The 13,563-nt window shown below is 45.2% G+C and overlaps 1 protein-coding gene across 1 annotated transcript in view; it reads right to left on the bottom strand.

The window, feature by feature from the left end:
- The window catches only part of LOC147119981 (Krueppel-like factor 7), a 56,490-nt gene extending 45,107 nt beyond the window's left edge, over positions 1-11,383 (bottom strand). Inside the window, exon 1 of the mRNA XM_085985447.1 lies at positions 10,809-11,383. Within this exon, the coding sequence (XP_085841573.1) occupies positions 10,809-10,910 (102 nt within the window). The 5' untranslated portion in view covers positions 10,911-11,383. The remainder of the gene's footprint in view (positions 1-10,808) is intronic.
- Between the last annotated feature and the right edge of the window lie 2,180 nt (positions 11,384-13,563).

Below are 13,563 nucleotides of genomic sequence, written 5' to 3' on the forward strand. Positions count from 1 at the left end.
GTTTATTCCAACTCTTTGCTTTCTGTCTGCCAACCAGTTCTCTATCCAAGTCAATACCTTGCCCCCAATCCCATGTGCCTTAACTTTACACGCCAATTTCTTATGCGGGACCTTATCGAAAGCCTTCTGAAAGTCCAAATACACCACATACACTGGTTCTCCCTTATCTATTTTACCAGTTACATCCTCAAAAAATTCCAGTAGATTAGTCAAGCACGATTTACCTTTTGTAAATCCATGTTGACTTTGTCCGATCCTGTCACTGTTAGGGTCAATGGTGCCTAAGTCAATGCTGGATGGTCCGTCTGATTTTATTCTTATTATTGTTTCTCCTTATTCTTATTATTGTTTCTCATTATTTACTCTATCAAAGCACTCCATGATCTTGAACACCGCTACCAAATCTCCCCTTAACCTTCTCTGCTCCAACAACAACAACAACAAGTATTTATATAGTACCTTTAACGTAATAAAATGTCCCAAGGCACTTCACAGGAGCGTTACCAAACAAAATTTGACACCGAGCCACATGAGGAGATATTAGGGCTGATGAAGTAGGTTTAAAAAGCGTCTTAAAAGAGGAAAGAGATGCGGAGAGGTTTAGGAGGGAATTCCTGGGCTTAGGGCCCAGGCAGCTGAAGGCAGGGCCGCCAATGGTGGAGCGATGGAAATTGGGGCTGCTCAAGAGGCAGGAATTGGAGGAGCGCAGAGATATCGGAGGGTTGTAGGGCTGGAGGAGGTTACAGAGCTATCGGAGGGTTGTAGGGCTGGAGGAGATTAGAGAGATAGGGAGGGGCGAGGCCATGGAAGGATTTGAAAACAAGGATGAGAATTTTAAAATCGAGGCGTTGCTTAACCAGGAGCCAATGAAGGTCAGTGAGCACACGAGAGTGGTTTGATAGGGTAAGTTCTGATGGAGTTTTGCAAGTAATGAAGATTCAGAAGGTAAACAGAAAGGATTGGGCTGGCAGAAAGGATCAAACGGACCTCTCTTGGGACCTCAGCACGTCACAGAGGCGAAAGCAAACTGATGGTCCCGTTCACAATCAGATGTAGGTCGGACACACACACACAGACACAGACACAGACACAGACACAGACACAGACACAGACACAGACACAGACTTCTACTCAAATACTTCCCCACAGTTCAGGTCAGCTTTGGCTTAGTAAAGGGAGAATATGGAACTTTATTTAAACTAAACCGTCCTTAAAAGGGCAACACATAAATTTCCCTTCAAAGGACAGTACGGAAATCCCATCGAAATTTAAGAACATAACAAATCGGAGCAGGAGTAGGCCATTCGGCCCCTCGAGCCTGCTCTGCCATTCAATGAGATCATGGCTAATTTTCGACCTCAACTCCACTTTACACTCCAATTTCATGGCAGAGTGGATCCAGAATCAATCTTTAAAAAAAAATCATTTTAAGTCTGAGCAATACAAGGAAAGTAAAGGCTCTCAGATGTGAGACCTGAAAATCAGCTGGTGGGACAGCTCTGTTAATGAAACAGATACTCACAGCGACAATTAAAAGATTCCCTTCAGTTAAAGCTCTCTCAAGACAGTTCCCTCCACTCCCAAACTAAGCAGAACCCCTCCCTCCCCCTCAGTAAGAGACGGGGCCTTGTCATTTGAGAATTCTGAGACTCCGGTGTTGTTTGTTTTAAGTAGCATGTGCTCGATCCAGTCTGGACCGGATTCCCAAAGCCGTCATTCAGCCGTACAGTGAAGTGATACGTGTCTCTCACAAACACACGCGTGACTGTGTTGTGACAATTCCATGCACTACAAAAACACCTCAGCTGGTTGGCAAACAGCACAGTGGCACAAACCGCCACTGTCAGTGTCTGGCGATGGAAGCTGTTTTGATACTTGTGTATTAATTAAAGAATAGATTAACAGATTATATAATTAATAATTGGAAAGAAAAATCGATCTTACATTTACATTGCACCTTTCATGACCTCAGCACAGCCCAAAGCGCTTACTTTTGAAGTGGAGTCGCTGTTGTAATGCAGGAAACGCAGCAGCCAATTTGCACACAGCAAGCTCCCACAAACAGCAATGAGATAATGACCAGATATTCTGTTTTAATGATGTTGGTTGAGGGATAAATATTAGCGAGTATACCAGGGAGAACTCCCCCTGCTCTTCTTCGAATCATGCCACGAGATCCTTTACGTCCACCTGAAGGAACAGACGTGGCCTCGGTTTAACACCTCATCTGAAAGACGGTAATCTCTGACAGTGCGGCACTCCCTCAGCACTGCACTGGATTGTCAGCCTAGATTTTGTGCTCATGTCCCTGGGGTGGAACTTAAACCCACAACCTTCTGACTCAGAGGTGAGAATTTCTCCACACAAACTATAGTGGAAATCTGGAACTCTCTTCCCCAAAAGTTGTTGAGGCTGGGGGTCAATTGAAAATTTCAAAACTGAGATTGATAGATTTTTGTTAGGTAAGGGTATTAAGAGATACAGAACCAAGGAAGGTAGATGGAGTTAAGATAGAGATCAGCCATGATCTAATTAAATGGCAGAACAGGCACGTGAGGCTGAATGGCCTACCCCTGTTCCTATGTTCCATCCGCACCCCAGTGTTATACAGTGACAGATCATGACCCACCAGTACTGCACACCAGTATTATACAGTGACAGACCTGTACCCACCAGTACTGTACCTTAGTGCTATACAGTAACAGACCTGTACCCACCAGTACTGTACCCGTTATACAGTAACAGACCTGTACCCAGTAGTACTGTACCCCAGTGTTATATAGTAACAGACCTGTACCCACCAGTACTATACCCCAATGTTATATAGTGATAGATCTGTACCCACCTGTACTGTACCCCAGTGTTATACAGTGACAGACCTGTACCCACCAGTACTGTACCTTAGTGCTATACAGTAACAGACCTGTACCCACCAGTACTGTACCCGTTATACAGTAACAGACCTGTACCCACCAGTACTGTACCCCAGTGTTATACAGTGGCAGACCTGTACCCACCAGTACTGTACCTTAGTGCTATACAGTAACAGACCTGTACCCACCAGTACTGTACCCGTTATACAGTAACAGACCTGTACCCAGTAGTACTGTACCCCAGTGTTATATAGTAACAGACCTGTACCCACCAGTACTGTACCCCAGTGTTATACAGTAACAGACCTGTACCCACCAGTACTGTACCCGTTATACAGTAACAGACCTGTACCCAGTAGTACTGTACCCCAATGTTATATAGTGACAGACCTGTACCCACCTATTCTTGAGTGTGTTCAGAACAGTTTTCTGGAATATGTTCTTGAACCAACAAGAGAATAGATGTAGTAATGAGCCTGAATTCGTCAATAATCTAATGGTAAGGGAACAGCTAGCTCACAGTGACCATAATATGATAGAATTCGATATTAAGTTTGAGAAGGGGAAGGATGAATCACGAACCAAGGTTTTAAATTTAGAGGGATGAGGCTGGAATTGACCACAATAGACTGGTAGAATTAGTAACGGATAAAACTACAGATGAACAGTGGAAGGTGTTCAAAAGAGTATTTGGTAGAATACAAGACCTGGACATTCCCCTAAAGGACAAGAGCTCTACGTGTGTAATTAAACAAACTTGGTCAATAAAGGATGTTAGAGATAGTATAAAACTAAAAGAAAGCAAAGAACAGTAGAGATCCCATGAGCTGGGAGAGATATAAAGAACAGCAAAGTGATACAAAGGAAGTGGTAAGAGTTGCAAAAAGGGATAATGAGAAAAAGCTTGCAAGGGATATGAAGGACAACACTAAAGGATTTTACAAATATATCAAGAGAAAGGGTGGCTAAGAGTGATGTGGGCCCTTTAATAATAGACGCAGGTAATATTGTAATTGGAAATCAGGAAATGGCAGGCTTACTAAATATCTACTTTGTATCGGTCTTCACAGTAGAGGACAAGGATAAAGTACCAGAGATACAAGGAAAATTAAACATAAAATCAAGGGGAGGAATTAACTAGATTCAATACAAGTAAAGAAAATGGTAATGGAGAAACTAATCATATTAAAGATAGACAAATCTCCAGAACTTGATGGTTTCAATCCCAGGGTTTTAAAAGTGAGGAAATTGTTGATGCTTTAGTCATGATCTTCCAAAACTCTTGATTCAGGAACTGTTCCCTAGGATTGGAAAACTGCCAACGTCACTGCATTATTTATGAAGGATAGGAGAGATAAACTCAGAAATTATAGGCCTATTAGTCTAATGTCAGTTGTGAGGAAGTTACTAGAATCTGTTATTAGGGGCAGAGTGACTGAGTACTTGGACAAATGTGAGCTGATCCGAGAGAGCCAGCATGGATTGTAAAGGATAAGTCATATCTAATGAACCTAGGAGAATTGAGAGGAGGTAACGAACGTGCTAGATAAGGTAGTGTCTATGGATGTTATTTAATATGGACTTCCAGAAGGCATTCGACAAGGTTCCACATAAGAGACGGTTAACAAAATTAAGAGCGCATAGAATTAGAGCCATCCTATTGGCTTGGATAGGGAATTAGTTAGGAAGTAGGAGACAGAGAGTAAGGATAATGGGTATGTGCTCTAATGGGCAGGATGTGACGAGTGGTGTCTCCCAAGGATCTGAATTGGGGCCTCAGTTTTTCACTATACTGTATCTATAAATGAAGAAATAGAGAGTCGTATATCTAAGTTTGCTGACAATATGTTAGGTGGCACAGAAAATAGTGTAGATGGAAGCAGAAAGTTGCAAAGGGACATTGATAGATTAAGCGAGTGGGCAAAACTGTGACAGATGGAGTTCAGTGTGGGGAAGTGTGAGGTCATCCACTAATGGAATGTTAGCCTTTATCTCAAGAGGGCTGGAAACCAAAGGGGTGGAAGTTAAGCACCAGCTGTCCAGAGCTCTGGTTAGACCCCACCTGGAGTACTGTGTTCTGTTCTGGGCACTGGGCCTCAGGAAGAATATGTTGGCCTTGGGAGGGGGTGCAGCGCAGATTCACCAGAATGATACCGGGGCTAAAAGGGTTAAATTATGAGGGCTGGTTGCATAGACTAGACTTGCATTCCCTTGAATATAGAAGATTAAGGGGTGATATAATTGAGGTGATTAAAATGATCAAAGGATAGTCATAGGGTAGATAGAGAAACTATTTCCACTGGTGGGGAAGTCCAGAACAAGGGGGCATAACCTTAAAATTAGAGCTAGGCCTTTCAGGAGTGATGTCAGGAAGCACTTCTTCACACAAAGGGTGGTGGAAATCTGGAACTCTCGCCCCCAAAAAGCTGTTGCGGCTGACAGTTAATTGAAAATTTCAAAACTGAGATTGATAGAATTTTATTACGGGTTATGGAACCAAGGCGGGTAAATGGAGTTATGATACAGATCAGCTGTGATTTAATTGAATGGCAGAATAGACTCGAGGGGCTGAATGGTCTACTCCGGTTCCTAGCTTCCTTCCTATGTTCCTACTGTACCACAGTGTTATCAAGTGACAGACCTGTACCTACCAGTACTGCACCACAGTGTTATAGAGTGACAGACCTGTACCTATCAGTACTGTACCCCAGTGTTAGTGACAGACCTGTACCCACCAGTACTGTACCCCGTGTTTTACAGTGACAGAGCTGTACCCACCAGTACTGTACCCGTTATACAGTGACAGATCTGTACCCACCAGTCCTGTACCCCAGTGTTATAGTGACAGACCTGTACCCACCAGTACTGTACCCATTATACAGTGACAGACCTGTACCCACCAGTACTGTACCCCAATGTTACAGTGACAGACCTGCACCCACCAGTACTGTACCCCAGTGTTATACAGTGACGGACCTGTACCCACCAGTACTGTACCCCAGTGTTATACAGTGACAGACCTGTACCCACCAGTACCGTACCCCAGTGTTATACAGTGACAGACCTGTACTTCACCAACAGTATGCAGCTAGACCCATTCTAAATAAACCCAAGCACTGAATATAATTGTACTGCTAGGTGTTTGTTCCTTGTTGACGTGAATACAGTATGAAAATTTCATCCAGCCACTCTCCAACTCTACCGGAATCTAAGTGACAGCTCAGCACTCAATACCTTGTCGCACTGCACTCTCTTCTAGCTCTGGGTCCTCAGAGATTAAAGCACTAAAGCATCCATTTTTAAACACTGCTTTTCACACAGTGAGCACCGCAACCAATCACACGGAAGAACAAATTTTGCATTGGGATTCGGGAATCATCATCCTGTCAATCCAGACGTTCACCCGCTTCAGCCATGCCTCAGTGGGTAGCAGTCTCATCTCACCCTGTTGGAATCAGCAGGTCGTGGGTTCAACTCCCACTCCAGGAGATTGGAGCACATAATCCAGGCTGACAATCCCCAGTGCAGTACTGAGGGAGTGCTGCACTGTTGGTGGTGCTGTCTTCAGGATGAGAAGTTAAACTGAGGCCCTGTCTGCCCTCTCAGGTGGATGTAATTGATCCCACGGCACTATTTCGAAGAAGAGCAGGAGAGCTCTTCCCAGTGTCCTGGTCAACATTTATCCCTCAACCAACATCACTAAAACAGATGATCTGGTCATTATCACATTGCCGTCTGTGGGACCTTGCTGTGCGCAAATTGGCTGCCATATTTCCTACAACAGTGACTACACTTCGAAAGTATTTAATTGACTGTAAAGGGCTTTGGGATGTCCCGAGGTCATGAAAGGCACTATAGAAATGCAAGTTTTTTTTTCAGGGTTACGATAACTAAACACAGGCCAACCCTGTCTGCAACAAAAAACCCGAGAACCGGGGGGAGGTGGGGGGGTCGGTGGTGGGGCGTGAGGGTGCGTCGGCCAACTTGACCACTGCACTGCGCAAACCAGTAAAATGCCGGGCTGGCACCAATCCTTTGCACAGCATGCTACCAATTCTGCCCGTGCACGTCAAGAGGAGCCATGGAAACCGTTAAAAAATGTTAACTTATGCCACTCAGTTACATTGGCATAGCTCGGATAGGTCATGTACCCACCCTGTTGGGCCAGTGGGTGAAAGATTAAGGGGAGGAAACACAACATTGAATCATACAGCACAGAATAGGCCATTCAGCCCATCGTGCCTCTGCCAGCTGTTTGAAAGAGCTACCACTTTGTCCCACTCCCCGCTCTTTCCCCATAGCCCCGCAAATGTTCTCCTTTTCAAGTATTTATCCGATTCCCTTTAGAAAGTTACTATTGAATCTACTTCCAGCACCCTTTCAGGCAATGCATTCCAGATCATAACGCACTGCCTGAAAAAGAAAATCTCCTCATTTCCCCCTTCGTTCTTTTGTCATTTACCTTAAATCTGTTTCCTCTGGTTATCATGAGAAGATAAATATCTAAATTTCTATATAACTGACTGACTGACTGATCCTCCCCTCCCCCAGTTAAGCCAACTAGCACAATTGAAGCAAAGTACCAAAGGCATTCTGCCAAATGGAAATGTTCCAGCAAGTGTCAGAAATGTATTTAGTCCTTCAATTGGGCGACTGATGTATATGTATATTATGAACAGGATCACTAATTGAGGTTGCTGCTGGGAGAGGTCATTCTCTCTGATGCCAACTGATATTGTGCAAGGCTTGAAACACACATGACAACAAAGAACTCGTCCTGATCTCATGACGCTTCAGCAGCTCTCAACCAGTAGCCCATTGACCCTTTTAAGAGCAATCTACTGGTTATGGTAGAAGTCCTCTCTCATCCAGGATTCCATCCATTTCGAAGGAACTACAAGTACAGAATGTTCAGGGAGCCCCTTTTCTCCCTCCCCAGCCCCCAACACACTTCAATCTGGAATACCCAGTCCAGCCTCCAACACGTTTAAATCTGGAATACCCACTCCAGAGACTTGAACACAAAATCCAGGCTGACACTCCAGTACAGTACTGAGGGAATGCCGCACTGTCGGAGGTGCCTTCTTTTGGATGAAATGTTAAACCGAGGCCCAGTCTGCCCCCTCAGGTGGACGTAAAAGGTCCCACAGTATTATTTTGAAGAAGAGCAGGGGAGTTCTCCCTGGTGTTCTGACCACTAGTTATCCCTCAACCAACATCACGAAAACAGATTATCTGGTCATTATCACATTGCTCATTGTGGGGGCTTGCTGTGCACCCTACAATACAACAGTGACTACACTTCAAACGTACTTCATTGGCTGTAAATCATTTTGGGACATCCGGAGGTCATGAAAGGCGTGATAGAAATGGAAGTCTTTCTTTCTTTTTGAAAAGCAGGCCCTCAAAATAGAACAAGGGGTTACAGGCTCAAAACTGGTGCAAGGCGAATATTACAGGTTCGTCTTCACAATGGGAATGTACTTTTTGGCATTTTTGAAAAAGGAAAAGTGATTGACACATGGAATGGACTTCCAGGTAGGAGAGTGGAGGCAAAAACCTGAAGTCCTCTAAAAGAGAGTTGGATGTGTGATGGGGAGGTGGGAATATTGTTGGCTTTTCTGAATGGATAAGCCAAGATAATTGGATTGGCCTTCATCATCCTCATCGATCTTATGACCCAACTGAGTAAGTGGCCAAAAGGTCTAGTCCCAGGTGACAATGCTCACAACCTAGCTACTCAGGATCAAAGACTCACTCCACCTGTAATTCTTCCTCTGCATGGGGCGAGGGGTGAAAAGAAGGGAGGGAGGGATGGAAGGAAAGAGTGGAAGGAAGGAAGGAAGTGGGGTGAAAGAAAGGGGAGGAGAGAGATAAAAAGGAGAAAGAAAGACTCTTTTTCCACTCAGAATCTTTCCAAACAGAGACTGGTAACTCATTACTGGGATTTGTTGGGGGTGGAGGAGAAAGAGGACAGCATAGGAACAGGAGGCTATTCAGTCCCTCGAGCCTGTTCCGTCATTCATTTAGATCATGGCTGATCTGCACCTCAAACTCCATTTACCTGCCTTTTCTCCATATCTCGATAGCCTTACCTAACAAAAATCTAGCGATCTCAGTCTTGAAAGGTCCAATCGACCCAGAATCCACAGCCTTTCAGGGGAGAGAATTCCCGATTCTCACTACCCTTTGTGTAAAAATGTGCTTCCTGATTTTACTCTTGAACAGCCTAGCTCTAATTTTAAGCTTATGGTCCCTTGTTCTGGACTCCCCCATCTGAGGAAATAATTTCTCTCTATCTATTCTATCGAATCCTTATCATTTTAAAGACCTCAATATGATCATCCCTTAATCTTCTATACTCAAGGGAATACAAGCTTAGTTTATGCAACCTGTCCTCATAATTTAACCCTTTTTAGCCTCAACATCATTCTGCCGAATTAGCGTTGCACCCCCCTCCAAGGACAAGGGGGAATAAGATTCGGGGATGTGAAACCACAACTAACTTTCAAAGGTGCAGGGCACACTGACTCACCAAAACGCACACGCCATGAGGTCACGTAAAAAAAGTCATTTTTAAATTTCTCTTGCAGAAATGCTACCACATTCCTCAAACAAATTACATGTCAAAATCCTGAACTAAGAGTCCAAGTGACTGTACCTACACAGGCTCCTCAATACAGCATAGCAATTCACTGTTCTAAAATGTTGCAAAAGGGGACACCAGGAACTGGTTACAACACAACCCAGAGATGCAGTGTAACACTGCCACAAGTAATACCCAGAGTAAGTTCAAATTTTAAGAACACCTTCAGCTAACCCATTGTAAGAGATTATATGGGGGGGGGGGGGGTTATTACTGATTTTGTAGATACAAAAGGCAACAACAGCCTTCAGTAATGTCTACCTAATAATTAAGCCTACATGTTTTATTAGATAGAATCCTATTACATTAAGCACTGGTTAACTCGCATTTCATTAATCACGGTTGTATTGTGTTGCCTCGGTCATTAGCATGTGAAGCAGAAAACGCTACAAATCCACCACTTAATCAGGTATGTGTTATTTGTCATTGAGGGCTGAGAGGTCCAGGCAAGGCTACCGTTGAATGCTTCCCATTTTTAATGACAAGTGGGACCTCCGGTCAGTTACACCATCTAGTCCATTAGAAAGACTCAAAATAGCCCTATCCCCCAAACTTAAATCAATACCACGATCGGAGGTGGGGGGCGGAGGAGGAAGGGGATTTTGGCTAAATGGTCGCAAGGATTCAGATCACAATGCATGAGGAAGGAAATCCCACTGGGGCTGCTGCTTGTAAAGGTGAAACGGGATGGGGAAGTGTAGTTTACAGATTTGAATTGAAAGTCACACAGGAACTGAGGGGCATCTCCGTTTGCTGTTTATTATTTTATCCTATTGTCTGAAGCCGGGATGGAGACACATCACATCTCTTCAAAACAAATTATCCAATTTTGAATTCGTGTTGCTGAGCCATTGATTTATCTGAATTTCCCCTTGTAATACAATACACTGAAAGTTATATTGCAAATAAAATTCAACTAAATCCAATAAACATAACTCGTGAAATAAAAACAGAAAATGCTGGAGCTACTCAGTAGGTCAGGCAGCATCTGTGGAGAAAGAAACAGTTAGCCTTTCAGGTCGATGACCTTTCGTCAGAACATAACTCTTGATTTATTTAAAAATTAAAAATAAAGTTGCTTTAAGACCCTCTCGTGGAGTCAGCGATATAGAGAAAGGGGCCAGCATCTCAATGACAGTTGCAATGCTTCTGTCCGGTGCTGAGTTAGTAATATTTCCCCTCCCACTCAACACACACACACACACATCACCTTAAAAAAAACCTGAGGCGCGCCAGATGGCGTTCCCCCGGAGCCTGTGCAATAATATATATTTTGTTAAAACATTCACCTGCTGCCAGTTTTCTTCCAAAGAAGGCTGCGAAGAAAAATAACCCGTGTCGTGGACAAGTTGTAGCTCCTGGAATATACTGTAATTCGCCAAAACATCCATGGTGATGGTGATGATGGGATGGGGAGGGAAGGAGGGGGGGAAGAGAAAGGAAGGGAAGGGGGAGGGAGGGGGGAGGGAAAGAGAAGGGGATGATTATTGATGGCAATGAAGAGCAGATCGGATCCCTTTGCAATTTGCACCCAAAAGGCAGCCAGTCTTTGCTATTCCAGACAATGCAAAGCAAACCTCTCTTGAAAATAAACTGGAAAGTCAATGTCTTTGATTGCAATCCCTCTGCAGACTCCGACGCCAGCAGATCTTTGGACAAGAATGGGCTCAGGGACATGTGATGTCCATGTATTTCCGCATTGGCGATGCGTCTCCTTTGCAATCCTTGCTTTAATTTTTTTCCCCCTCTCCTCTCTCCCTGCCTCTTTAGCAGAACGCACCACTGGACTTCAATGCAAAGGGGGAGACAAGCGCGAGGAAAAAAAAACAGTTAACACAGCAGCTGAGAGGGGAGTTGTAGGCACCGCCTGTCAATCAAAGCGCCCGGCTGCTCCGTATAAGGACAACGGGCGGTGATGTCACCGCCGACCAATGGGAGAGCCGGAGAGGGAGTGAGTCATCGCTTTCTCCCTCCCGGGGCGCAGCGGCGGATAAGACGCGTCCGCTGATTGGCTGCTGGCTGGTCTCCCTGCTCCCTTTTATGGTATTGCAAGGGAAGCTATTTTTAGAGCCCTATATAAACGCTGCAGCGCGAGTAACTGAGCCAGAGAGAGAGGTGAGTTAGGCAGTTGTCGTTCTCTTTTAGGCAGTTCTTGTTGCTGCACTGTAGCAGCAACCTTTGCATCCTTGTCCTATAAACATACTTTCTATAATAAGAAACTGGTGCAAGTAGGCAGCAGGTCAGTCAGCATCTGAACGAGAAGAGACAGTGCACCCTTTAGGGTGCCACTCTGGATAACTCTTGCATCACTATTATCGCTCCATCTGTATTGCAATGCTGACGCTTCGGAATGTTTTGAGGGCTGCTCATTGAATACGCCTGCTGATAATTAAAACAGTTGAATTCCCATCCCTCCCCCATACACAAATTTGATAGCATAATAAAAATATAACAGGTGCTCTATAGGTAATCACAATCTGGATTTTAGATTATGCTATTTAAAGGACTTCCAAACCCGGATCCACACTGGTTCTCCCAAACCCAATCCACACCCAATCCACACCGGTTCTCCCAAACCCAATCCACACCGGTTCTCCCAAACCCAATCCACACCGGTTCTCCCAAACCCAATTCACACCGGCTCTCCCAAACCCAATCCACACCGGTTCTCCCAAACCCAATCCACACCGGTTCTCCCAAACCCAATCCACACCGGTTCTCCCAAACCCAATCCACACCGGTTCTCCCAAACCCAATCCACACTGGTTCTCCCAAACCCAGATCCACACCGGTTCTCCCAAACACAATCCACACCGGTTCTCCCAAACACAATCCACACCGGTTCTCCCAAACCCGGATCCACACCGGTTCTCCCAAACCCAGATCCACACCGGTTCTCCCAAACCCAATCCACACCGGTTCTCCCAAACCCAATCCACACCGGTTCTCCCAAACCCAATCCACACCGGTTCTCCCAAACCCAGATCCACACCGGTTCTCCCAAACCCAGATCCACACCGGTTCTCCCAAATCCAATCCACACCGGTTCTCCCAAACCCAGATCCACACCGGTTCTCCCAAACCCAATCCACACCAGTTCTCCCAAACCCAATCCACACCGGTTCTCCCAAACCCAATCCACACCGGTTCTCCCAAACCCAATCCACACCGGTTCTCCCAAACCCAGATCCACACCGGTTCTCTCAAACCCAGATCCACACCGATTCTCTCAAACCCAGATCCACACCAGTTCTCCGAAACCCAGATCCACACCGGTTCTCCCAAACCCAATCCACACCGGTTCTCCCAAACCCAGATCCACACCGGTTCTCCCAAACCCAGATCCACACCGGTTCTCCCAAACCCAATCCACACCGGTTCTCCCAAACCCAATCCACACCGGTTCTCCCAAACCCAATCCACACCGGTTCTCCCAAACCCAGATCCACACCGGTTCTCCCAAACCCAATCCACACCGGTTCTCCCAAACCCAGATCCACACCGGTTCCCCCAAACCCAATCCACACCGGTTCTCCCAAACCCAATCCACACCGGTTCTCCCAAACCCAGATCCACACCGGTTCTCCCAAACCCAATCCACACCAGTTCTCCCAAACCCAATCCACACCGGTTCTCCCAAACCCAATCCACACCGGTTCTCCCAAACCCAATCCACACCGGTTCTCCCAAACCCAGATCCACACCAGTTCTCCCAAACCATAAAAAACAACAATTCTACCAATTCCAGCATTTGTTTCACTAAACCATCACACCAGTTTCAGCAAACCCAGAACGACACCAGTTTCACCAAACCCAGAACGACCTCTTCCCAAAATAACTAAACCCACAATCCCCCACTACTGAAAAACCTCATGAACTCTCCTCCCTCCACTATTACTCTACACCTCCCTCCTACCTGAACTGCGAACATCTTCCCACCATTGTACTATATATCCTGCATTTTAAAAAGGTAAAAGGTAAGCATTAAGTACATAGGTTAAGGGACTTAATAAAGGTCACTCATTTACAGTTTTTATTGATAAA

Source organism: Somniosus microcephalus, chromosome 4, assembly GCF_052327205.1.
Source record: "Somniosus microcephalus isolate GS21.2 chromosome 4, FLI_Smic_1.0, whole genome shotgun sequence".
Lineage (NCBI taxonomy): Eukaryota > Metazoa > Chordata > Chondrichthyes > Squaliformes > Somniosidae > Somniosus > Somniosus microcephalus.